This window comes from Kogia breviceps, chromosome 7 (assembly GCF_026419965.1).
Source record: "Kogia breviceps isolate mKogBre1 chromosome 7, mKogBre1 haplotype 1, whole genome shotgun sequence".
Taxonomy (NCBI): Eukaryota; Metazoa; Chordata; class Mammalia; order Artiodactyla; family Physeteridae; genus Kogia; species Kogia breviceps.
Window position 1 is genome coordinate 47968512 of NC_081316.1, and position 27448 is coordinate 47995959.

Consider the following 27448-nt stretch of genomic DNA (forward strand, 5'->3'; position numbering starts at 1 on the left):
AACAAGTAGAAAAGCATGGTGGCTATCTATATTTTAGAGATATGGAAAATGAGATTGAGGAATTATGTCTGATTTTGCAAGTGATAGAGCAGGAAGTAGAATATGCTTTTTTTAAAAACTACTAACATGTATTTTAATCACTGTAATGTTAGCATTCATATCTGCAGAAAATGGTTGATCCTCCTACTTTCAGACTAAGGACAGATCCCATTATGCCTCAGTCACTGCCAGAAGCAAACTGCTTCAGTCATCGATTTTCTCCCAAACTCTCATCTCATCCTGTTCTGTTTTCCTTAACTGGACTCTGTCTTTACCCTCCACCCACTCCTCTCACCCCAGCTCTGTATGCTCTAGAGCTCTTTTTAGTTAGCAAATTCCCTCATTTCATCAGTCTCTGAATGCTGCCTGTACTCTAACCCTCGGTGAAACTGAGTGGCCCCTGAAGTTGCCGTGTCCCACATAGTTCTCTCATGGCCTCTTATGGGCTTTAGGGCAGAAGGGGTGGAGGGCAAGTCAGTGTTCTCCTTGTTTCCTACTGACACCTTCTTTCCTGCCTGCAAAGACCCTTAAAGCTAATTGCCAACTGGCTAAACTGCCTTCTCCATTCCCTCAATTTTCTTACTTGCCTGCCTTCCAATTTTGTCAGTGTTCTCAGTGCTTTGACACCCAAGTAGATCAACCTTCTAATGCCCTGGATTTTTTTATGTCTTGGCTTTTTGTTCCAGTTATATGTTCTGCATGCCACCATCTATTTCATTGGCCACACTAGGAATTCTTAGAAGCTAGACATCTTCTAGCTCTCATACTTATGTGGTGTTGGCCTTTCTTCCCAGGCCTTCCCTAATCACTCCATAAAGTAGCAACCTTGTCCTCCCAGTGATAATGCCCATCTTAACATCCTGACTTTTTTCCCTTTTATAATATTTAAAATTGCAATTTTCATGTTTGTTTTTGTTGGCCTCTTTCACTAGACTAAGGTGATCCTTTGGGGAATAGTTATTTAAAAGTCATTAAATTATTAAAAAGCAGAGTATTTTTATTTAAAAGCATAATATACATAAGACTGTTATTATTATTATTTTTTGCGGTACGCGGGCCTCTCACTGTTGTGGCCTCTCCCGTTGCGGAGCACAGGCTCCGGACGCGCAGGCTCAGTGGCCATGGCTCACGGGCGTCTCAGCGGCGTGTGGGATCTTCCCGGACAGGGGCACGAACCCGTGTCCCCTGCGTTGGCAGGCGGACTCTCAACCACTGTGCCACCAGAGAAGCCCAAGACTATTATTTTTAAATACATTTTTAACCTCATCCCCTTTAATATCTCTTCCTGTGTATTTTACAATGTATATTTTAAATCAAAAGTACATATATACTTAGAATAAATAAAGGGAGAGTGGAAAACAATATTATTAGAAATTTTAATAAGAATTTGAGCATAGAAAACTCAAATTTTTATTCCACATTTTCCACATCTTGAAAGTATATATGCTTGACCTGGAAAACATTCTTCAAATGCAACTAACTGCTTAGTAGCTGTCAGGCATGAACCTGGAACATGTTCATTTGTAAATAATGATATCAGATTTCAAATATCTCTCTAATAGGAAAATGAAATACTCAGAGAAGCACATAATTTAGAAGCAAAACATATTCATTTTTTAAAACCGAGTAAGAAACCACTTTTAAAATAATGTAATATCCATTTCAGGATCCATTCCAGATGAAAGGCTCTATCGAATGTTCGTCAACAAAAAAGTAACAATGTTGAGACCAAAAGAAGATGGGAACTCTTGGTTTAACTTATTTGTGATTCATCAGAACAGGTAAAAGTAATCTCTGAAAATTTTTGAGTCAAGTATTGAGGTTCCCCAAATCTCTGTTTCCAAGCTTACCTATTTCAGTAAAATGCTCCTTATGCTTTGAAAGTTGTCAGTGCAGGATCAGGCAAGACTTCGATATTGCATTGTGTGACTACATCTTGAAATTGTTTTCAGTGTATATTCATACTTACAAAGAATATTTCTAGCATATGGATAAGGTATACGAAAAACCATAAAATGAATAATCCTAATTCAGAAATAACTGGAACATTACCAGTACTCTACCCCATGCCCTTCCCTGACCACATCTTTTTCCACAAACTCCAGAGGAAGCACTATCTTCAATTTTTATTTCATCTGTCCATAGCTTTTCTTTATTGTTTAATCACATACACATTCATTGTGAGTATTTTTAATTTAGTTTTGGTATAACTGGAACACCATACTTTATATTTTGCAGTTGGCTTATTTTGTTCAACATTATGACATTATGTTACTAAGATGCATCCATTTTGATGCTTAAAAGTGTAATTCATTTTCACTGATGTATACAGTTCAGCTTTCTCTCCTCTTAGTGAGTGTTTTGTGTTATTTCCAGATTTTTGCTTTTTTAAACCTTTTTGTTAGGAACATTCTTACAGATTTTTCCTGGTACATATATATAGGTGTTTTTCCAGAATATTAAATATAGCTAGATCAGCTTTCTTTTGTTAGTAGTTTTAAGAAATTTAATCTGTTGGCAGGGTGTAGGTTTGATTGAAAGGAATAGAGATTTGAAGAAGCAAGATTTATTATGTGATCATTATAGTAAAAAAAATGTGAGATGGTAACAGTGATGGTAGTGAGAATGATATGTAAGGGACAAAGCTGAGAAGTTATTAAGGAAGAATCTAAAGAGATTTGGGGCCTGATTATATAATTTATTATTTATTGAACAGATATTTATTGACAGCAGAATACTCTGGTACTTACTCATCACTGGTACTCAGTGAAAGAAAGGCTTTAGGGGGCAGTCTTATGTTGCCTTATGTGTATTCTTGAATAAACGGTGTGAGTTAAAGGAGGAGCAGTCCAGAGTTTTGATATGTGTGGTCTCCATATAACAAACTGGGAGTTTGTTCCTTCTCTTGTTGAGGGCTTTCCAGTTCTGCTACACTTTGTACTTTCCGAAGGTAGGGATAAGTCAGAAGGAACAATTATCAGCGCTTCTAAGCCAGAATGAAAGTTTGGAATGGCAGCATTGGTAAGGGGAATGGGTAGTATAATGTTGGTATGGCTGGTTGCTGGTGATGTTAATAATCTTGATCATTCAATTAAGGTGGTGTAGACCAGGTTTCTCCCCTGTAAAGGTCCCATTTTCTACTTTGTAATTCATAAATATTTTGGGAAAAATACATTGAAACTATGTGAACATCCTGTTTCAACTTAAACTTTTGCCCACAAATTTTAGCATCCATTGGTAGATCTTGTTTCCAGCAATCAATACTGTGGTGGTGTTTCTGATTTTTTTTCCCCTCATTCTTTTTATAATCATTAATTGAAATTCTTCTGTTAGGAAAATTTGTCCCTTCTCATTTATTTACTTATTCATTCATTCATTTATTTATGTTACTGTGGACTCAAGGATGTTTATTTCGTTCTTTGAGTTACAATCCAATACTTTAATTTTTTGATGTTGTTGTTTTTGTTGCTCAGATTGTTTCAGCTCTGACCACTGGGAGCTTTTTTACATTGGCTTCTATGTCCTTTCAGCATGCCCTCTTCCTTTTTTGTTTTTTGAGCATGTCCTTAACCTTCTAGTACCACAAGATGCTCCTGGCTCATCTTGTATTTTTCTCCTCAAGCCCTGGAATCAACCACTTCTCCAAGGAGCCCTAATTGCTTTTATTGGAGAGTGGTATTTAGAAACCCAGATGTGGCCCCTAAATGTGCTTATTGCTACTGTGGGTCTCTTAGCCCTCATAACTAGAGTTAAAGAAGTATATGTATATTCACTAATCCATGCATACATGTCTGTATGTATACATGTGTTAAAAAAAAAAAAAAAAAAACAAGCACGAGTTCATACTGATTCGAATCCAGCCCTACAGGATTCATCTTTGTCTTTTCTTATTTGTGACTTCTTTCTCTAACAGTTAGAAACCTCAATTGTATTATCTATGGTATGTTTACTTATTTTTTTCAATACTGGTTGACATAACAAAGTAATTTCAAAATTGCTGACCCATAGCCCTGTGAGAAACAAATTTGCCAGCTAGGGTACAGTGTTTGTATGTTATTTTAGTCCTTAGCCTTACTATATCTAGTCAAAAACACCACTTTCTAAAGTTACTTCGGTCAGTTCCTTTTCCCTTACCCCTTCATTGTGGTTATAATAGTTTTTTGGTAATGCTGTTAGGTTCATTTGTCATCCTCTGCATTTTTAGGTGCTTCTTTTGTTACTGTTTTCAGGGTCTTATAAAAAACAGGTTTTCTCATATTAAGCGAGAATTCTTGAGCCTTTTACATTTTACTTTATTTTCCATTTGTTTCTATACGTAGACCAGTTTCTTTCTCTTGCAGCAAAAGAAGGTAAACCCTGAGCAATTTTGTCATGCAAAATATTTCCACAAAGATGTTTTGATTAGCTTCTAGGTCACAAATCAGAGTCAGCCCACCAGCATAATCTTCCCTTTTCCAGCGCTCCATTAAAGCATAGTTACATCATGTCGTATTTGAGTTATTCTGCATTTCTTCAGTGATTGTGATAGGATCATAATGTTTTTTACATAAAAATGTTTTTTACGTAACTATTCCTAGATACATGAACTTCTCTGATTTCACTTCCTGCTCTTCCTTGCATTCATTCTGCTTAGCCACGCTGGTCTCCTTGCTGTTCTTGAACTCACTGAATACATTCCCACGTCAGCACCTCTGCCATCAGCTTATCCCTCTGCCTAGGACTTTCTTCCCAGGCAATCCTGATCCCTCCTCTAAGTTCTCTGCTCATTTGTCTCCTGTCAGAGATGCCTTCCCTGACGACCCTTTGTATAGTAGTAGCCTCCCTTTTCCATGTAATTTTTCCCTTTATATTTCTTTATAGCAACTGTCACTACCTGACAAATTATATATATATGTATGTGTGTGTATGTATGCATATATGTAAACATATTGTATTATTGCTAATGTCCCCCACTAGAGCAAGGACTTTGTTCATTGCTATGTCTTCAGTATCTAGAAGAGACCTGGGAAACCTGACACATAGTAGACACACAGTAAATATTTGTTCAGTGAATGAATGTCAGTTTGCCTTAAGTGAATGCTGGTTGAAGTATTTGAACACTTTTACTTAAATTCTCAGTGATATCAATCAGTATTAGGGAAAACTTTTTTTTTTTGTCTTCCTCTCTTTGGGTTTTCACATATCTTTTAATAATAGCAGTTAATCTAGGTATAAAATGAGAGTTTGAAAATCACATATTCATACTATATTTTATTTAATATTGAAAACTCTTCTCTGTGTAAGACTGACATTCTCACTATTTTTATAGTCAGTAAAAGAAACATGTTAAAAAAAATGATGGAGGGCTTCCCTGGTGGCGCACTGGTTGAGAGTCCGCCTGCCGATGCAGGGGACACGGGTTCGTGCCCCGGTCCGGGAAGATCCCACATGCCGCGGAGCGGCTGGGCCCGTGAGCCATGGCCGCTGAGCCTATGCATCCGGAGCCTGTGCTCCGCAATGGGGGAGGCCACAACAGTGAGAGGCCCGCAAACTGCAAAAAAAAAAAAAAAAAATGATGCAACATATTTAGAGTTTTGACTTTATTTTACAAAGCTTAGACTAAACTCACTTCCCATTTTTTCTGTACTCTGGTATACACTCAGACCAATTTATAGGTTTTTAGTATTTTTTTTTTTTTTTTTACGGTACGCGGGCCTCTCACTGTCGTGGCCTCTCCCGTTAAGGAGCACAGGCTCCAAGGCCATGGCTCACGGGCCTAGCCGCTCTGCGGCATGTGGGATCTTCCCAGACCGGGGCACGAACCCGTGTCCCCTGCATCGGCAGGTGGACTCAACCACTGTGCCACCAGGGAAGCCCGGTTTTTAGTATTTTTAGAGCTCATGCTTTTCTGACTTTCCCATAGGGGGAGTTACTCCTCTCTAAAGCCTTTTGTGATCTGCCTCTGTATGTAGAATTGACTGCTTTCTCTTTTGAGGCTTCTACTTGTCAGTGTCCTGCATGTTTGTAAACCCTTTGAGGGCAGGAATTAGATACTGTCTTTGCATCCCCAATCCCTTGAATGTTTCTGGCATATAGAAGGGATGTAATAAATCTTAGGTTAATGGAGAAACAAAGATCTATACAGACTTATTTATTATGATGTTTTTCTATATCTCTGGACATTTATAATATTTATTTTTAAAAATCTTGGCATAGGAGTAAACACGGAAATACTAACTTCATTCCAGAACAGTTTTTGGATGACTTCATTGATCTTGTTATCTGGGGCCATGAACATGAGTGTAAAATAGCTCCAACCAAAAATGAACAACAGCTCTTTTACGTATCACAACCTGGAAGCTCAGTGGTCACTTCTCTTTCCCCAGGAGAAGCTGTAAAGAAGTGAGTAATTATTATAGATTTTAAATCAATTTTAAAAAATTTGCTATGATAGTCTAACCATCTCTTAGGCTCAAGGTACTGATGATGCTGTTATTTATATGATAGATTTATTCATAAAGATTGATCATTCAATACAGTCTTACTGTTTGCCCAGACTTTAAGCTATTTTCAACAGGAGAAGATCCCAGTGGTATTAATGATTTTGTTGCTCATTAGGCCAATTCAAGGCTAATGTTTTCATTAACTAAATTTTAAGTTAGAGTGCTATAGGAAAAATGATGTATGAATGGATTTTATTTTGGGGAAGAAGAATGTTTTTTTCCTGTGATACATTAAGATTAAATTACTAAAAACACTTTAAGGGTGTTTTATAAATAATTTGTAGAAATTTAGAAATATGATAGTTTTGATGTGCACATTTTCCTGAGGAAGTTTGCAATGTGACTGTGCTTTCATTTCCCTCCTCATTTCAGACACGTTGGTTTGCTGCGTATTAAAGGAAGGAAGATGAACATGCAGAAAATTCCTCTCCACACAGTGCGGCAGTTTTTCATGGAGGATGTTGTTCTGGCTGATCATCCAGACATTTTTAACCCTGATAATCCTAAAGTAACCCAAGCCATACAAGGCTTCTGCTTGGAGAAGGTAATTCTTCTAGATAAAGGTCAGTGAGATCTACTTTAGTTGAGAGGTTATTTACCTTGAATTAAATACTTCAGTAGAGTAGAGGGAAGTCATTATATTTGTTACATTCTCATGAAGCCCATAAGGAACCACTTTGTTTTATAAATGAGTTCAGTTGTATCAAATTTTTTTCTTTTTCTTTTTTTTTTTTTTTTTTTAAATAGGGACTTCCCTGGCAGTCCAGTGGTTAAGACTTTGCCTTCCAGGGCAGCGGTAGTGGGTTCCATCCCTGGTCAGGGAGCTGAGATCCCACATACCTGGTGGCCAAAAAACCAAAAACACAGAACAGAAGCAATATTGTAGCAAATTCTATAAAGACTTTAAGGATGGTCCACATCAAAAAAAACCCCCCGAAACTAATGTCTTCCAGAGGGAGGAATTGTTATAAATAGAAGAAACTTTGTTTAATTAAGCCCCTCTCCCAGATCCTTTCCTCCTTCTCAAAAACGTATTTGTAATCTTTTCTCTCTTTTTATCCTGATTCAATAATTTGTTCATTTTATTAATGAAAGCAGGCAGTGGCTTTGATTGGAGAATGGCAGGATGTTATGGTAGATGAGGAGAACCTTAGCCTCTCTGATAATCTCTATCACACATCCCTTTCACCCTGAAGTCTCCCTCCAAATAAAATCTTAAAATGTGTGCTATGCACCTTGTCACTTCAGTGTAAGTCCCATACCTCCCACCATGCAGATTGCCATCCCTAAACCACTGTGGAAATTCTAGAGCCACTATGAAGTTGGGTGAATGAATTTAATAATATGGAACTTGACAGCTTAATAACATTAATTACTGACACTTATTCAGTTCTTACGCTGTGTAGACTCTTCTGCTTTGCGTTTTATTCTTATAAAAATCATAATAATGATAATGATAATTATCACTGATATTCATTGGTGGCGTATATATTCTGGACACTGTTGACAGCATTTTGCATTTAATCCACTGAACGATGCTATAGGTAAATAGAGTCTACCATACACATTTTATAGAAAGAGGAGCTGAACCTTAGATAAAGTAACTCACCCAGTGTCACAGCTTACTAGCAACATGTAACTCATATAACTGGAAAGTTTAAGAGTTTGCTGGTTTCAGAATGACTAGATCCAGAAACTCAAATTAAGACTGTAGTTTTCTCTGTTTCTGTGTGTAGTTCTGTGCCACCCAGTCTGATGGTTTCTGTCTTAAGCTTCACTGTAAGCAAGGCATTTTCACGTGGTGGCCCACAGACTTACATTGTCCTTACAGCTGAAAGAATCATTTTTTCCCAGTAGTTCCAAACCCCTAGCATTGAGTTTCCCTGGACTGAGGTCATGTACTTGTCCCTGAACCCCATCTCTGAGGCCAGGGAGGTGAGAAATGAATGGATTGTCTTGGCCTAGTCAGGGAGCCCAGGGTCTCTCAATCTTGGCACAATTGACATTTTACTGGGTAACACTTTGTTGTGGGAGCTTGTTCTGTGCATGGTAGGATTTTTACAAGTCCTCTCTGACCTCAACCACTAGATGCCAGCCGGTAGTACCTCTTCCCCCTAGACATGACAATATCTTTATTTTGAGATTGAAGAAATGCTTGAAAATGCAGAACGGGAACGTCTGGGAAATTCTCGACAGCCAGAGAAGCCTCTTATACGACTGCGAGTAAGTCCTCTTTAGATAAATTCAACTTTATGGATATTCAGAGGAGAATATTGTACAGTTTACATGGATTTTTTTGCAAAAGTACCAAAGAGAGTACGTATAGTAAAAAGAGCAGTCATCATTGGTGGAAAAAATAATAAAGCAGCCAGGATTTGATTTAATCATAGTTTCATTTTGATACGTTTGTGGTTTTTTTCTCTTATTTTTCTTATTTTCTAAATAGTCTATTGTACTTGATACGTTGGCTGTGCTCTCTGACTTCATCATTTACTGTTCCCTTCTCTCCCTCCCTTCCACACACTTGGCCTTCTTGTAATTTCTCAGATGCATCAGACATGCTCTCACCTCCTCCAGATCTGCTCAGATGCCACCTCAGTGGGCCCCAGCCTAATTAAGATTGCAACCCCCATACCCTCTCTCCAACACTCCTGATTTCACTTCCCTTCTCTACTTTTTCTTTTCTTTATTTCCCACAGCACATCCTCCTAACCTACTATACCCAATTTATTTATTTTGGTTATTTGTCCTCAGTTACAAAACTATCAGCTCTGTAGAAGCACGGAACTTTGTGAATCTTCTTAACTAATGTATCCAAAGATCCCAGAACAGTTCCTGACACATAACAAGTGCTTGATAAATATGTGGAAAGAATTGATAAGTACTTGAGAGTATTAGAAAAATCTAAGAAATTGAAGTGTTTCCTGTGCCTATAAGCCTGCTTATCTTTTCTATAATGATATATACAAACAAATAACAGACTTTTTTTTTTTTTTTGCCCCTCTGCCTTTCCCTTCTCCTAGCTCCTGCCCTTTCTGATTTTCTTTCAAAAAAATACATTGTCTGTATTGCTCATGTAATATTCTCTTCCTCCATCCACTATAGTCAAGGCTCTGACCCCACCATCTCAGGTGAAAAAGATGACCTTCAGTTGTCAAATCCAGTAGATTTTTGTCATCTTACTGAATCACTCTTTGGCATTCTCTACTATGAATGATGTTTGTCCCTTCCTATCTTTCAATTAGCCCTCTGTTCAGTCTAGGCATATGGTCACCTATAGAATGACAACTCCCAAATTTTGACCTCCAGCTTAGACCTCCTTGTTGAGGTCCAAGAGTCCTTCTAAAGCCTTGTACTTAAGGGGTGCAGCCCTCAAACCAGCAACATTGGCATCACCTGGAAAATTCTTAAAAATACAGAATCCCAGGCTCCACATTAACCCCACTGAATTACATTTTAAGAAGATCCCCAAGAGATTTATATGCACGTTAAAATTTGAGAAGCCCTGGGACATAGCGTGTGAAGGTAAAGAGTACATTCTAGAACCAGACTGCTTGGGTTTGCTTCTGGCTCTGCCACTAGCTATATGACCTTGAGCCACTGGGTCTCTTGTCCCTTGGTTGTACTTCATAGATTTACAAGATCTAAATGAATTTAGTAATCTGGCCCCTTCTCTCTATCCCGTTGTCATTGCTGTAGCTGAGGCCTGATTCTTACCTGGCCTGTAGCCGACTGCCTGACTCTGCCTCCAGTTTCCCCCTCTCCCCACCTCTAGCCTCTCCACACTAATGCCAAGATCATCTTTGGAAAATACGAGCTTGCATGTCTTTCCTGCTGAAAACAACTTAATGATTTCCTAGCTCTAACAGGAACAAGTCTATAAACTCTTGCGTGGCATTCAGAGGGTTTACATGACCTGGTCTAAACCCACCTCTTTGCTTCAACCTCATTTCCTGCCAGCACCTCCTAAGCTCCAGTTATACTGGACTAAAAGTTGCTGTTTTCCTAGGCACAGTGGAGTTTATTTCATTCTTTGGAATGTTCGCCCATGCTGATCCTGCTGCGTGGGATGCACTTCTCTCCTTCTTTCATAATATCCCCTTTAACACCCACTTAAAGCTTCCCCTATTCAAAAGAAGCCTTTCTCGACTTCCCTTCAGAGTCGTTGCTTCTTCCTTTGTGTCCTCAGTCTACTTTGTGCATACTTCTTCTTTTTTTTTTTGAGTTTGCCAAGAAAGAGAATGGCTTTATTACATCTCACTATCAGATGTAATAAAATGTTATATGTATGTATATATATATATATAATAATGTTTTATTAAATATCTTTTTAAAGTTTTTTTTTTTTTTTGGCTGCACTGCACGGTGTACATACTTCTTACAGCACCATCACATTCTGCTTGCAATTACTTCTTTACATAGTTTATCTTCCCAGTCAGCTTGTGAATTTCTTCACAACCAGGCTGCTGTTTTACTTATGGTGGTACCACTGGCCCTTAGCAGAGTGCCTACACATTGTGGACACTCAGTAAAGTTTGCTTAGTGAACGAGTTTTGCGACTTTTAGGAGCAGAAAATTACAGATAAAACTAGGCTGGAGCACAGCTGTTAAAAATGTCTGAAGAGTTTTGGGGAGGCCCAATAGCTTGAGCATTTGGCATTTTCTGTTTTAGAACATGGCAGCAGCTGTAGAGATGGTCTGGGTAACAGAAACATAGTTGCTTCAGGGGAACCACATAGTTCTCTTTATCAGGGCAGAAGGTCCCATGTGCCTCATCTATGTCTGCCTGATACCATTAGAACCAACCAGACTTGAATTGAAAATTGGCATTCCTTTTTCTAAACACACTAAATTATTAATTCATTAAGGAAACAAAAGAACAAATATTTTCACGTAAGTAGTATTCCAGAAGTACATTGTGTTGGCTAGAGGACGCTCACTGATTCACTAATACCGTGAACAAATGTATGTTGAGTACCTTCTTTCTGCATCCTGGTGGGCGGGGAGGAGGGCCACAGTGATGGTAAAATAGACGAGGGTTACTGGAGGTGGAGGTGTGAGCAGAGACACAATAAACAAATAGCGTATACATGAACAAAATCTTAGCTAGTGCTAAGTGTGATGAAGAGTGTAAGTGGGGTGGAGGTTAGGAGTAATCTGGAAAGGCTGGTGATGTGGTACAATGCTGATTCCCAGAGCATACTTTGAGAACAGCTAGTTTAGGAGAACAATTATATCTCTTAGAAAGAGATGTAGTATTTTTCTTTGTAAAGAGCTTGGTACCACCATAGACTTTTTTACAAAGAGCCTGCCTTGAGAGCAATTATTAGTTGTTTTATAAATAGAAACAGGCCCTCTGTACCTGCACTTCTGCATCCATGGATATGGAGGGCTGATTGAACTCTGCCATTTTATATAAGGGACTTGAGCATCCACAGGTTTTGGTGTTCTTAGGGATCCTGGAACCAATCCCCTGTGAATACCGAGGGATGACTGTACTGTGTTTTGAAGGAAGGTGATCATTTCTCAAAGCTCACAGACTAGCTTCTTTTCCTCCATGGATTTTCCCAGCATTTATTTTTGTCTAGTGTAAAAGCTTATCCCTACATGATAGACCAATTAACAAATGCATCTAGGGCCAGCATTTTGTTTTGGTAAAGAATCTTCTGGGGCTTCCCTGGTGGCGCAGTGGTTGAGAGTCCGCCTGCCGGTGCGGGAGACGCGGGTTCGTGCCCTGGTCCGGGAGGATCCCACGTGCCGCGGAGCGGCTGGGCCCGTGAGCCATGGCCGCTGGGCCTGTGCGTCCGGAGCCTGTGCTCCGCGACGGGAGAGGCCGCGGCGGTGAGAGGCCCGCGTACCGCAAAAAAAAAAAAAAAAAAAAAGAATCTTCTGTTTTAAAAGCTTTAAAAATTTTGTTTATAAATTTCACATCCTTTTCAGATGATATTCCTGGTACCTAGACTGCTGGTTTTATCATGGGGAGATGTAATTTTCTGACATTGTGGGAATTCTTACTGTATCTTGATTCCATCAAACAATGTTCTGCGTAAGCGTAAACCTTTGAAGTTTTATTTTCTCAGTAGAATAAATGGTATAACATCATCATGATCTTTAAAATGAACTGTGGAACATTAACGTATTAACTTAAAAGTATTACACATAAACATGAATACTGAAATTGGTGATCTGTTGTTTCCTAGCCTTCATAGCTTATTCTGTATTTCCAGGTGGACTATAGTGGAGGCTTTGAACCGTTCAGTGTTCTTCGCTTTAGCCAGAAATTTGTGGACCGGGTAGCTAATCCAAAAGATGTTATCCATTTTTTCAGGCGTAGAGAACAAAAGGAAAACACAGGTAAGCTAGTTATCTTTACAAATTAAAAAATGCTCTTATAGGCTTCACATAAATCAATCTCTAGTAAAAGTATAAAACAATAATGGAAAATGTTTTATTATGATTCTAATATCTCAGACAAACTGACAGTTGAAATAATTAAATCTCTTCTAAAAATTAGATAGCAATCATTTGTAAACTTGTGGATATCAGTAAAGAAATGAAGCTTTTTGTAGTTTTTTTAAAACGTGCTGCTGATTAACAACACACTTAAGAGATAAAGTGTTTAAATATCTATTATTTACTATGCATTATTAATGTTCAGAGAATATACTCTCAAATTTTGCAGGGCTAAATATTTCAACTTTGCAGTGTATAGTGATTTAAGAAGACTCCAGTCTTTTGAAATAAGAGGTGTCCCAGAGTATTAAAAAGATATGTACTTAAGGGCTTAAGTTTGATGTTTCTGATGATCAGATAACTAATTTCCAATTAAAGTTCATAGAAACGAATTGCCCTTATTTTAGCATTTATCAAAAACAGGTCATCTGGGCTTCCCTGGTGGCGCAGTGGTTGAGAGTCCGCCTGCCGATGCAGCGGACACGGGTTCGTGTCCCGGTCCGGGAAGATCCCACATGCCGCGGAGCGGCTGGGCGCGTGAGCCATGGCCGCTGAGCCTGCGCGTCCGGAGCCTGTGCTCCGCAGCGGGAGAGGCCACAACAGTGAGAGGCCCGCGTACCGCAAAAAAAAAAAAAAAAAAAAAAAAAAAAAACAGGTCATCTGACTGAAACAGTGCTTCTTCTTAAGAAGTATTGGTCCTTTTAAATACAGAGGCTCATCTCCTTAGAGCTATCGAGTCAGAATTTTCATAGAAAAATATGGCCCTTGTTTACATGTATGCTACCTTGATTTTTATTAACCCTGATTTAATGGGCTTCTGTCTTTCATAGTGAAATTGTGATCACAATGGTGTGTGCTGTTAATTCAGCCTGAAACAGTCATTTGGATGTTTAAATGGAGCTCATAGAATACTGTTTTGGGGGGGAAAATCCGTATCATAGAATGATATTTTTATGCTATGAATTTTAGCTGGTTACTTACTGATGGTGATTTACTTTAATTGTCCATCCTTATCAATTCCTTAAATTTTGGGGGTGTAGCATTTGTGAGAATGTGGAGTATAGAACCTAGTACCTTATGTTACTTGAATTTCATCCATTGTCAGTTTTGTTCTGATGATCCCTTTTTTGTTTAAACATTAATTGCTGAATGGAAACAATGACCCTTTTGTATATCTTATTGAAAGCATGAAATTGTGGTTTTGGCCCACTCTGCTACTTTAACTCCATGTGTGACATCATGCAAAATACTTAATCTCTGATGTTTTGTTTTCTTGTCTACAAAATCAGGATAATAACTGTGCCTGCCTCACAGGATTGTTATGAGGATTAGATGATAGACTGTATGTAAATGGTCTTAACATAGTGTCTGGCATAGTAAAATATAGTAATCATATTTATGAAGTAATATTAATTCTCCTGTCTTGAAATTCAAAAAAGATTTCTATTCACTTGTCCTCACCACTTTGTAAGAGGCATACTGAACTTTGTGCCTCTTTACCCCCTAAGCCATTGCATAAACTTTCCCTCTGCCTGAAATACTTTTTCTTTTTCCTTTTTTGCTTAGTAAGTCTTATTCATTCTGAAAGTCTTTTGTTTGTTTGTTTGTTATTTATTTGTTTTTATTTTTGGCTGTGCCGGGTCTTAGTCATGGCACGTGGGATCTTTGTTGCAGCAGGCAGGATCTTCAGTTGTGGCACGCGGACTTCTTAGTTGCAGTGCAAGTCTTGAGTCAAATGATAACTGTGTTTGCTATCTGCATGTTATTTTCAGCCTTCTTTGAGAAGAATTAATTTATTTCTTCTCTGTGTGTCATATTTTCTGTTCTTACCTCTGTTGTAGCACTTACCATCTTGTATTGTAATCATTTGCTATTATGGGCGGCATCCTGTCATTTTATCATTGTGTTTTCCACACCAGGTCACACACGCGCTAGACAGTTAATATTCATTTCCCTGAAAAAGGTTATGAGCAGAGCACCTACTGGACCCTATGCTTTTTGACTTCTTGTCCAGTATTCTTTTTATTCTGTACCTGCTGTTTTTTGAGACAACCATCCTGCCTAGGAATGCAGCAAATGTGCTTTAAACCTACTTCCCATTTGTCTCACAGAATATTAAAAAGATATGTGTTTAATGGCCAAGATTTAATTAAATTAGTAATTTCTGCTGTTTCATGAAGGACATTCTTATGTGAAACTGGCTTTTTGTTTTGTCTTGTTTTGAACTGTGAGTACGAAGTGATAACTCAGTAGAACTCAGAGACTCTGCCTTGACTCATCCCAAGGCACCAGCAGTTTTACCCATGACTGCTTTTGTATCATTGGTGCAAATATCAATACGGTGGAAGAGGTAAATAATGTCTTAGTATTATTATGAAAGTACGTTTGACCTTAAGCCCCCTGAACCAGTATGGGGGACTCCCAGAGATCTGTGGACCACTCTGTGAGAACAGCTCCAAGAGACATACTACTTGGAGATTTGGAAAAGAAATACAGGCTTTGGGGAAATAACTCTAGATATTAGCAAAAATGACATGTTTTTGCCTCAAAATTTACTGGGTTGAGCAAACTGACAGTTGATAAAGTTTGGCCATACCTCCTTCACTGAGAGCAACCTTCAGTGAGTTTGGGCACGTAACATTAAAAGAGAAACTGCTACTTTTTTTTTTTTTTCATGGACTTCTTTTTTCTAGGAGAAGAGATCAACTTTGGGAAGTTCATCACAAAACCTTCAGAAGGAACAACTCTAAGGGTAGAAGACCTTGTGAAACAGTATTTTCAAACCGCAGAGAAGGTAATTTCTTAGTTACAGTTCTCAGTTTGGATAATGGCTATCTTATAACAACAGATTTTAATTTAATATATGTGTAATTGATAGTTTAAACAAAATGAATCCTCAGAATGTCTCCATGAAGTAAGCAGGGTGACAGTTACATTCATTTATAGTTATTACGTATCAAGAAAAATAAGTACTTAATTAATGTTAGTCATTCATATTGTTATTACTGTGTCTATTATTGTCAGTGTTGCTATCCTTCTCTCTTTTTATCACTACTACCTAAGTCTGAATCCAGGATTTAATTTTCTTGTATCTGGATGTAATTTCAGAGTTACTTTATTAATAAGCCACTGGATGGTGAAGCTATTCTTATTTTTGTGGGTATACACCGCTTTGAGATCCTCTGGTTGTATTAGCTTCCTATAGCTGCTGGAATAAATGTCCACAAACTTAGGGATTTAAAACAACACAGGCTTATTACCTTATAGTTTTGTAGGTCAGAAACCAGACACTGGTCTCACTGGACAAAAACTGAGGTGTTGTCAAGGCTGTGTTCCTTTCTGGAAGCTGTAGGGAAGATTCCATATCCTCATCTTCTCCAGCTTCTGGAGGTACCTTTGTTTCTTGGCTCCGGGCCCCCTTCTTCCGTCTTCAAAGCAAGCAACGCTGGATCTGTCTGGCCGTCGTTTCCCCGGATACTTCTCTGTGACTCCCTTCTTCAGTCTCCCTTTCTGTTTTCAAGGATGCTTGTGATTACACTGGGCCCACCTGGATAGTCCCTGATAATCTCCCAGTTTTGTAGCCAGCTGCTTAGCAACCTTAATTCCATCTGTAACCTTAATTCTCCTTTGCCATGTAACATATTCACAGGTCCCAGAGATTAGGATGTGGACATCTTTAGGGGCCATTTTTCTGCCTACCACACTGGTTAACCTGCTGTCTTTGTCATCAGCTGCTATTTCTGGACTCTATGTCCCAGCCTCTCAGGCCTCTGCATTTTCACAAGTCCTGTACTCTACTCCTGTTTCTTGTTTTTACTTTGCTTTTTCTGGCCCTTAACATTTATCAGTATGCTTAATTACTGTCCATTGATTTATTTTGCTTTGCTGTGTTTTCCCTCCATAACTAGATAACTTTTTTGTCTTTTTCTCTGGTAAAATTATTCTGTAATTTTCCTTGCTTATACAGAAGTGTTTTGTAAGGAAGATACTGCATCCAGTGATTTATATGTCTCTTACAGAACGTGCAGCTCTCACTTCTTACAGAAAGGGGAATGGGTGAAGCAGTACAAGAATTTGTGGACAAGGAAGAAAAAGATGCCATAGAGGAATTAGTGAAATATCAGTTGGAAAAAACACAGCGATTTCTTAAAGAACGTCATACTGATGCCCTAGAAGATAAAATCGATGAAGAGGTGAGTAACTAATTTGGGTTGGAAAATCTATTATTTAGATAGTCTCTCCTTAAGAGTAGCTCTGAGTTTCTTTCTGGTAAATCACTAACTTCACTGATTTGTTTAGTTTCCTCATCTATAAAATTGAGATCATTAAGTGAGGATTAAATTAGAAAATGTCTAATAAGTGTCTAGAACACAGTCTCAAATATGATTGATACCCAGTGAATGTTAGTTTTGTTCCCCATAGCTAGTATATTCTCTTGAAGATCATGAAAGTGCTTTAAAATGAACCTCATAGGGTGAAAATGTCTGCTTATCTCAATTTTTTATTAAGTTTTGATTTTGAGATTTTGAATTTCACCTAGGAGATGCAGTCCCTCTGAGCATAAAAGCAGAGGAAAAGCTCTTTAGATTTGACTACATAAATTTTTTAAATGTTTGCATGTCAAATTGTCAAAAAACAAAACAAGAAGTTATCGACATGGAGAAAATATTCGTATGTGGGCAGAACAAAAGGTTAATATTCTTACTACATTAAAGGGCTCTTATGACTCTTAAGAAGAATATTAAACATTTCAACAGAATAATGAACAGAGGACCTGAATCGGTGGTTCATAAAAGAAATACAAATGGCTAATAGGCATATGAAACTGGTATTTAACCTAGGATAATCAAAGAAGCTCAAATTAAATGTATTTTTTTAATCTGTCGAAGTGGCAACAATTTGAGAAAGATACTTCGTACTCTGCTGATAGGAGTATCAGAGTTTGAACAGTTGCACTGAAAAGCATTTTTGCCTTCTTAAGCATGTCAAGAAGCTTAAGATTTGTCCTTTAACTCAGCTCTGGGAGATTTTCCTAAGACAATAATGAGATAGAGATTAGAATGGGGAGTAATTTATGTCAGTGTTATCTGCAGTGGGGAAAAGTTGGAAATGTTTTGGTAAAATAAATATTGGCACATACATAGTATGGAATACTATGCAGCTATTAAAAAATTACACTTTTGAAGAACATGGAAAAGTATTTTCAGTGTTAAGTGGGAAAAGAATTCCAAAGAGGTAAAACTATACACAATGTGATCCCAGTTATTTTTATTTTATATATGAGTGGGTACGTGTATGCAAAGAATGAAAGAAGATATTCCAAACATTATCAGTGGTTATGCTCAGGTAGTAGGATTGTAGGGGATCATTTTCTGTATTTTCCAAATTCCCTCTGAGCAGAAGAACAAAATGTTATTTTTAGAACTCATTCCCTTTTGCTTTTATTTTTGTGCTTTTAGTCATTTAACAAGATTCTTTTAAAGCCTTATGGTGTCAACTGTTGTACAACCAGTAATATTAAATGCCAGATACTTTCACAGGGAAGACAGATAATCCATACTCTAAAACCACTTACTCTGTGGCTCTGGATGTGTTAAGTTCATAAACTTAGCATGGGTGGATTTGTCAGTCAAGTGCCATAAATATAACATGACCATACCCCCTAAATGTAAAAATGCAAAACTGTAAAACTCCTAGGAGATAACATAGGAGAAAACCTAGATGACCTTATATATGGTGATGACTTTAGATTCAACATCAAAAGCACGATTCATGAAAGAAGTCATTGATAAGCTAGACTACATTGAAATTAAAAACTTTTGCTCTGCAAAAGATAACGTGAAGAGAATGAGAAGACACGCCACAGACTGGGAGAAGATAGTTGCAAAAGACACATTTGATGAGGGATTATTATCTAAAATATACAAAAACTCTTAAAATTCAACAATAAGAAAATTTTAAAATCCAGTTAAAAAATGGGCAAAAGACCTTACCAGACCAAGGAAGATAGTCAGCTGGCAAGTAAGCATATGAAGAGATGCTGTACATCTTATGTCATTAGGGAAGTGTAAATTAAAACAAAGAGGTATGCCACTAAACACCTGTCAGAATGGCCAAATTCCAGAACACCGACAACACCACATGCTGGTGAGGATGTGGTGCAGCAGGAACTCTTAGATTGCGAGTGGGAATGCAAAATGGTGCAGTCACTTTGAAAGGCAGTTTGTCAGTTTCTTATAAAAGTAAGCATACTCTTCCCATACTCTCCAGCAGTCGTGCTCCTAGGTATCTACCTAAAGGAGTTGAAAACTTATGTCTAAACAAAAACCTGCACATGATATTTATAGCAGCTTTATTCATAATTGCCAAAACTTGGAAGCAACAAAGATGTACTTCAGTAGGTAAATGAATAAGTAAACTGTGAAACATCTAGACAAGGGAATATTATTCTGTGCTAAAAAGAAATGACCTATCAAGCCATTGAAAGACATGGAGGAACCTTAAGTGACTATTACCAACTGAAAGAAGCCAATCTGAAAAAGTAACTTAATGTATGATTCCTGCTATGTAACATTCTAGAAAAGGTAAAACTATGGGCATAGTACAGAAATCAGTGGTTGTCAGTGGTTGGGCAGGGATGGGATAAGGGGATGAAAAGGTGGATTCACAGAGGATTTTTAGAACAGTAAAACTACTCTGTATCAAACTGTAATGGTGGGTTATACATGTATACATGTCATTATACATTTGTCCAAACTCATAGAATGTACACCACCAAGAGTGAACCTTAAGGAGTTTAGGTGATATGGAGTATCGAGTGTCAGTATCAGTTCATCAGTTGTAACAACTGTACAGTTCTGGTGGGAGATGTTGATATTAAGAGGGGAGGCTGTGCATGTATGGGACAGGGCTATATGGGAAATCTCTGTGCCTTCCTTTTAATTTTGCTGTGGACGCAAGCTGCTCTAAAAAAGTAAATAAATAAAACAAACCCTCCTTCCCACCCTCCATTCCCCAAATTGATCATCCACACCTGGAGTGACATCATGACTTTTGAGAGAGAGAGAGGGAGAGAGAGGGAGAGAGAGAGAGAGAGAGAGAGAGAGAGAGAGAGAGAGAGAGAGAGAGAGTGTGTGTGTGGTGTGTGTGTGTAGCATGGTGGCTAAGAGTATGGGCTATAGACCAGATGACCTTACTCACTATGGAACCTTCAGTGAAGTATTTAACCTCTCTGTGCCTCAGTTTCCTCATCTATGAAATGGGGATAATAGAACTTCATTCAAGGTTGTTGTGAGGATTAAAAGAATACATGTAAGCCCTCGGTACACTGGCACATAATGCCTGCTCAGTATTTTTACTCTGATGCTCATTTCTCTTCTGTGAATGACTCAGTGCTTTTGATATATCACATGCCACCTTGAGCACTGTTACATGCTGTGCCGTCTTTTAAAAAATATATTATTCCTGTATTTTTTCCCTTCTACTGAATCTTAACAAACATGCTGCTATTTCTTTCAACAAAACTCTGGAGCCTAGATCCTATATCCCTTTCGCTGTTATTCTATTTCTTTTTTCCTCTTTTATAGCAGAATTGCTTCACAGAGTTTTCTGTATTTGCTGCCCAGATTCTTTGCCTTCGTTTTTCTCTTAAATCCATCTCTTCAGGGGTTTTGACCCCCTCTTTCCAGTGAATTTACTCTTGTCAAAACACCAGTGACCTCCAGTGCTAAATCCATTGTCCATTCTCCATCTTAAATCTCACTTGACCTCTTCTTAAAACCTCTTTTCCATTGGCTTTTAGGGCTCTACACTCTTCTGGTTTTCTTCCCAGCTCATCGTCTGTGTATTCTCAGTCTCTGTTGTTGATTCCTCTCACCTCTCCAGCCTCTTAAGTTGAAGTCTCCAGAACTGGGTCCTTGGACCCCTTCTTCATCTACATATTCCTTTTGTATTCTCACCCAGCTTCTTGGCTTTAAATACTGTCATCTGGTGATGACTTTTCAAAATTCTAGCCCAAACCTCTCCTCTCAACTCAAGACTTAAGTAGCCAACAACGTGCTAGACCTTCCACTCGGATGTTTAATAGACCTCTCTAACTTCCAACATTCCCAGTCTGAATTGCTGAACCTTAGCCCCTGCTTTACTTGTAAGGTTCTCGTGGAAGCACAATTCTTTCATTTGCTCAAGCGATAAGCCTTGAAGTTATCCTTGACTCCTCTTTTTCTGTCACCTATATGCTGTCTGGAAATCTTTTAACTCTACTTTCAGAATATATACAGAATGTGACTATTTCTCAGCACCTTCATCTCTATCAGTAGTCCAAGGCCTGGCCATTTCTCACTTTGATTACTCCTGTTGCCTCAAACTGGTCTCCCTGTTTCTGCCTGTGCTTTTCCTCCACACTCTGTTCTGTCCTCAGCTCAGCTGAGCTGTTGGTGATCCTAACATAGTTTAGATGAAGTCACTCCTGCCTAAAAACAAAAGTCCTTACAGTTGCTCCCAAGGCCTTACTCAATGTGGTTTCTGTTACTTCTTCATCCTTATGTCTGCTCCAGCCCAGCGACCTCCTTGCTGTTTCTTCAACATACCATGCTTCTGCCCCAGTGCCTTTGCATATATTCTTTCCTTTGACTGGAATGATTTTCCCCAGTTATTTGCAAGGTTCATTCCCTACCTTTTAAAATCGTTGCTACCTTCTTGCTTTGCTACTTTCTCCGTGAGGCCTTTGATGATCATCCTGTATGTAGCCTCTCCTCAGCATTCTCTGTCCCTCTTCCTGCATTACTTTTTTCTGAGCACTTAACACCTTTTGCAAAGATTTCACAGGTTCACATATTTGAAAGGACTCATAAGACTCCACTGAACATACTCACTTAAAGTTTTTATTTAAAGGCAACTGATAACAGTACAGCAAGAGAAGGAGTACAGGCAGGCATTAGGGATCTGAGATACCAGGTGTCTGTTTCTCATGTCCTTATATGCACACAGCAAACCTGGGACAGAACACCAAGATCTGTGCAGAAGTTTCCAGGGAGTCTTTTATGCCTCTCTGGTCACATAATCAAACCATGCTGTCTTACTGCTCATGCAGGTTGAAATCCATCAGTAAATAATTTGGCCCTGGGACTGCCAGAGGCTCCTCAGAGGTAAGGATGGAGCTTTCTCAGTCTAGCTGTAAATTAAGTTGATCCTATACACTTTCTAAAATACAACATAACTTTTTATTTTGTTTCTTATTTTGTAACACACTTGCAAGCTCCATTGTAAGCTCACATTGTAAGCTCCATGGAGGGCAGAATTCTTGACCACTTTGTTCATTATTGTATTCTCAGTTCCTACAATAACACCTGGCACATAGTAGCTTGACTCAGTAAATATATGCCGAGTAAATTATTAAATAAATGGAGTTTATTTCTAGCTACATAACTATATTATAAGAGTTTTGTGAGCAGGAACCAGTAAAAAAGGAAACTTTGTATCCTTCATGGCACCAGGACCAGGATTGGCAGACAGCAAACATTTGGTGGTTGACTGTTAGCAAAATGGATCTTCAGGGGCCCACCCACTTCAGGTACCATTTCAGAGAGCGTCCTGGATGACTTGCAGCCAGGTGCCCAAGAATGATTTGAGCAACGGTTTGAATAATTCAAACCTATTAAAAGAGAGGTTTTTGTTTTTAGCTCTTTTACTGAAGTATAACACCCATAGGACATTAGAATTTTTTCCTCTGCAGTCCGACAGGCTGTTTTTCAATGACTTGGAGCATTTGGTCAGCAGGTAATATCATTTTTCTTAGGGCCAATTTTTCTTAAGAGTACATTTCTGAATTTTTAATGTAAGTCACTGGGGAAATATGACTTCTTTAATCTTTTGTGAAACAAAACTATACTTGAATTTCCGAATTTTATGTTGTCATGGAAAACATCAGTTAATCAGTTTTATATTTATATAACAGACATGTTTGTAACATGTTTGTTATTTATTCTGTTAACAATCCAGGTACGTCGTTTCAGAGAAAGCAGACAGAAGAATGAAGAAGATGATGAAGTTCGAGAGGTAATTTTTCTGAAAATTCCTTTATTATATGTCAGCTTGTTAAATCAGAATAACTAGTAGGTTTATTTAGAGTAGTCAGTCCACAGGATCTCTGTTGGGTGGGTAGGACTGAGCAGGGGTTGGCTGAGGACCGCTGCCTTTGACTTATTCCAATTCGGCCTACAGGTATTCATTCGGCTTGCTGATATTCTCCTTTTTTCCTTTTGCTCTTGTCGAAAACTTACTTAATTGCGCATGTGTGTATGTGGTGGGTGCGGGCATGGAGGGGAGGCGCAGGAATAGTAGCCCGAAGAACTCTTTTTAATGAAAATAATTCCCAACTGCTATTAGAGCATCTTATCAGTATAAAATCTTACCCTACTGAGCTGATATTGTTTGGGCAAAAAGAAAGAAACTTAGTGTTTTGATCAGCAGTGTCATCATAGGTAAATACACACACAGTGTCCACTGGGCTTTCTAAAATGTTAAAATTAGCCTGTTCACCCTCATCACTGTCTTTTCAGTCACTTAGGAGATTAGGGACTTGAGGTTAGCAACCGTTAACTTAAACTTTGGGCCTCTTTCTGATACTTGGTGAATTCATGATTGAAATATATTTTCCTGTTTTCTAATTGTCCTTAGTGATTGATGATTGCTGTCTAGTACTTAAAAATTATGTTATCAATTATTTACTTTTGGGCTTTTGTCTTGATTGCTTTCCTTCAGCATTTTGTATGGTACCTGTTGTGGGTAGCCATTCTGTTTTTTATTAGGAATATAAATATGAAAAAGGTATAGTCTGTGTCCACCAGAGATTCTCAGTTTAGTAGGTGAGACAGATATATGTAGAAAGAAAATTTTAAACATCCTCACTGAATTCATACAACTGTCCATTTTCGTTCCCTAAATACTTGAGAACTGTAGCTGCCAGGCGGTGAATTGGAAAGAGTTGAAACGTGACATATCCCTCAGATTAACTTTGACAAGTCCCACTCTCTGCTCTGCTACAATAAAAAGGGGATAAATAGGAGCCCCCTCCCCCCTTTTAAAATATTTTTTGCCTTTGTTTAAGCACACTCCTTAGGCAAAAGTCAAGCCCTGAGTCACTAAGGAGAGGAGGAAAAGCACCCTTCTTAAGGAGAGGGAGACTCTCAATTTACTCTTTTCCCCCATGAATTCTTCCAAAGGAATCCTGTTTAGTAGTTGACTACTAGGTAATACCACAGCCTTTAAGGTCAAGCAGTTTTAGACTCTGATAGGAAAAATCGGCTATCAAATAATTCTTCTGTATCATCTTTAGAGGTCATAAGATAGACTCTAGGTTTTTGTGGGATTTTTAAAAAAATTTTAATGAAACTTCCAAGTCTAAATCTGATTTACTTCATCATCTGACATTCCATACTTGCTATTTAGGATTTTTAACTGATCCAGTAATGCCACTTACCTGGAATTTTAGGGAATAGGAAAGTGACATTTTTGGTGTTGTGGGTTTTTTCTTTTCTCTGTCTTACTATAGAAGTTTGATGTTCTGGGACACTCCTTCCCTCCAAATTGTGTCCCACTTCATTAGAATATGAAGAAATATGAACAGTATAGTAACTCAGTTAATAACCTTACTTTAAAAAGAATATGCTAGGATAACCTTCTAAATGTCTAGTTGTAATAGGTTTCACAGATAACCTTTCTCTTATACCACTTAACACTATCCATGTAATAAGATAGGAAATTTTGCAACATAAGCTAACATTACCAGCAATAGTACCAGTATTGCCTACAGTGTTTTCCCACACCATGTCTTTCATTAATAGCCTTCAGTAATTGATTACAGAACTAAAAGCTACCACCATCCACAAATTTCACACTCAACATTCCCAATATCAAAGTCATTCTCCTAAATAAATGTATTGGGAAAAAATAGAACTGGTTACCTATTTGACTTTATTCATTACTGTTTTCAAGGGGAAAAGGGAAATAGTATTTATTAAATTTTTGCTATGTGCATTACTTATACTAATCTCAGTTTCCATTATACAAATGAGGAGACTGAGACCAGACTTAAGGTCACATGGTGGGGCTGGATTTTTAACCTGTTCTACCTCCGAGTCTGGACTTTTCCACCATACTATGTCCTATCAGGGCTTTATATTATAATAACATTAATACAAGTTATGGCCAATGAATGGCTAAAAATTTAAGACTTCTAAAATCATGCAGCACATGAAAATCACTTTATAATAAGCATAGAATCAGTTGCTTTTTAAATTTTTTTACAAGGTGATTTTTGGAAACGAAGAGGAGAAAGCTATAGATTAGGGATCCCCTACCACATTTATTATATTTGTATTCATCTTATATAGAGCACCCTTAAAGTAGAAAAGAAAGTTTGCCAAATGGTAAGAATGAATGCTAGAAAGAAATGATTCCTGGTTCTTAGATTATTTGACTTAAACTTGATTAACTTCTTTTTTGTTTTGTTTTGTTTTTTAGGCCGCACTATGCGGCATGTGGGATCTTAGTTCCCCAACCAGGGATTGAACCGGTGCCCCCTGCATTGGGAGCGCAGAATCTTAACCACTGGACTGCCAGGGAAGTCCCTTGATTGACTTTTTCAATTTCACAGATTACATAAATATTTCTTTATAATGGATACTTTATGTTTGAAATCACTAATATCAGTTTTTCATTAGTCTTTTAAAGAGTAAGAGTGAACATTTTATTCAAGGATAGTAAGGAGAGGGTATTAGAAATTTCATATGGGAGTTTTTCAGAAGAAAGAATTTTGGAGTTCAGATTTTCAGCTGTATTTTAAGACTGTAACAGGTAATCAGGGCTTCTTAGGTAATTTTTTAGTATGCCATAGGGTATTATAAATTTTTTCATTCTCAGCATTCTATTTAGAACTTGACTAATAGAGTTTGGGACTTTCCCAAGCTGTGGTTCACAGTTTTGCAGAATTATTTAGCTCAGAATATGAATCCCAGTATCATACTTAAATTATTTAAACAGACAAACAAAAACATTAGTCCTTCCAGTAGAGAAAAAACATGCTTTAATGTCTTTTTGTTCACATAGAAACACTCTCAAGTATTTTCTTTAATTATAAGTTCATATTTAAATAAAAGGCCAAATAGTAAATATTTTAGGTTTTACAAGCCATATATGGTGTCTGTCACATATTTTTTTTTACAGTCCTTTAAAAATGTAAAAACTCTTCTTAGTCTGATCCATAGTCCATAGTTGGACTGGGCCTCTGATTTCTTTCTTATGTTCTATCTGAATTTGAGGCAGGGTTGATACCCTCTTTTAAACTGTAATACCAAGTGCTATTAACAGAGTGAAGAGGCAACCAATAGCATGGGAGAAAATATTCGCAAATCATATATCTGATAAAGGATTAATAACCAGAATATATAAAGAGCTCCTAAAATTCAACACAAAACAACCTAATTTTAAAATGAACAAAGGGCTTGAATAGATATTTCTCTAAAGAAGAAATACAAGTAACCAGAAAGCACATGAAATGATGCTCAACATCACTAATCACTAGGAGATTCTAGTCAAAACCATGAGATACAATTCACACCCCTTTGGATGGCTATTATCCAAAAATTAAAAAGTAACAAGTATTGGCAAGAAAATAGAGAAATTGGAACCCTTATGCATTGCTGGTGGGGAGATAAAAGCTACTGTGGAAAACAGTATGATGGTTCCTCAGAAAATTAAACATAGAATTGCCATATGATCTAGTGATTCCACTTCTGTGCATTTACCAAAAAAAATTGAAAGCAGGGACTTGAACATATATTTGTACACCAGTGTTCATAACATTATTTACAATAGCCCACAGATAGTAACGATCCAAAGTCTATCAAAAGATGAATGGATAAATAAGATGTGATACCTACATCCTTTGGAATATTCTTCAGCCTTAAAAGGAATGAAATTGAAGTATAGAATGGTACATACTATATCATGGATATAAACATTATACTAAGTGAAGTAAGTCAGATATAATAGAACAAATACTATGTGATTCCACTTACATGAGATACCTAGAATAGTCAAATTCATACAGACAGAAAGTATAGAAGAGTGATTATCGGGGTTTGGGGGGGGCGGTTAGGGAATGAAGGGTTATTTAATGGGTATAGAGTTTCAATTTGGGATTATGAAAAAGTTGTGGCAATGGGTGATGGCAGTGGTTGTACAACAATGTGAATGTACTTAATGCCACTGAAATAACACACTTAAAAATGGTTAAAATGGTAAATTTTTATGTTACGTTTATATTACTACAAAAAAGTGCAATAATACTAGGATAGTATATTTTTAAATCTCGCAAAAAGTATATGGAAACATTGTCTTGCCATTGGCCCTATGCCTCCACTCATGAGGTAAATTCATAGAAGTAATTTAGTTCAAAGATATCAGTAAAGTCC

The 27448-nt window shown here is 37.7% G+C and overlaps 1 protein-coding gene across 4 annotated transcripts in view; it reads left to right on the plus strand.

The window, feature by feature from the left end:
• MRE11 (MRE11 homolog, double strand break repair nuclease) overlaps positions 1–27448 on the plus strand; it is a 71371-nt gene that overhangs the window by 21675 nt on the left and 22248 nt on the right. For all 4 annotated transcript variants that reach the window (XM_067038271.1, XM_067038272.1, XM_067038273.1 and 1 more), the window contains 8 exons: positions 1706–1820; positions 6235–6420; positions 6894–7065; positions 8664–8744; positions 12749–12875; positions 15668–15768; positions 16994–17167; positions 22974–23030. In XM_067038271.1, coding sequence (XP_066894372.1) covers positions 1706–1820; positions 6235–6420; positions 6894–7065; positions 8664–8744; positions 12749–12875; positions 15668–15768; positions 16994–17167; positions 22974–23030 — 1013 coding nt within the window. The remainder of the gene's footprint in view (positions 1–1705; positions 1821–6234; positions 6421–6893; positions 7066–8663; positions 8745–12748; positions 12876–15667; positions 15769–16993; positions 17168–22973; positions 23031–27448) is intronic.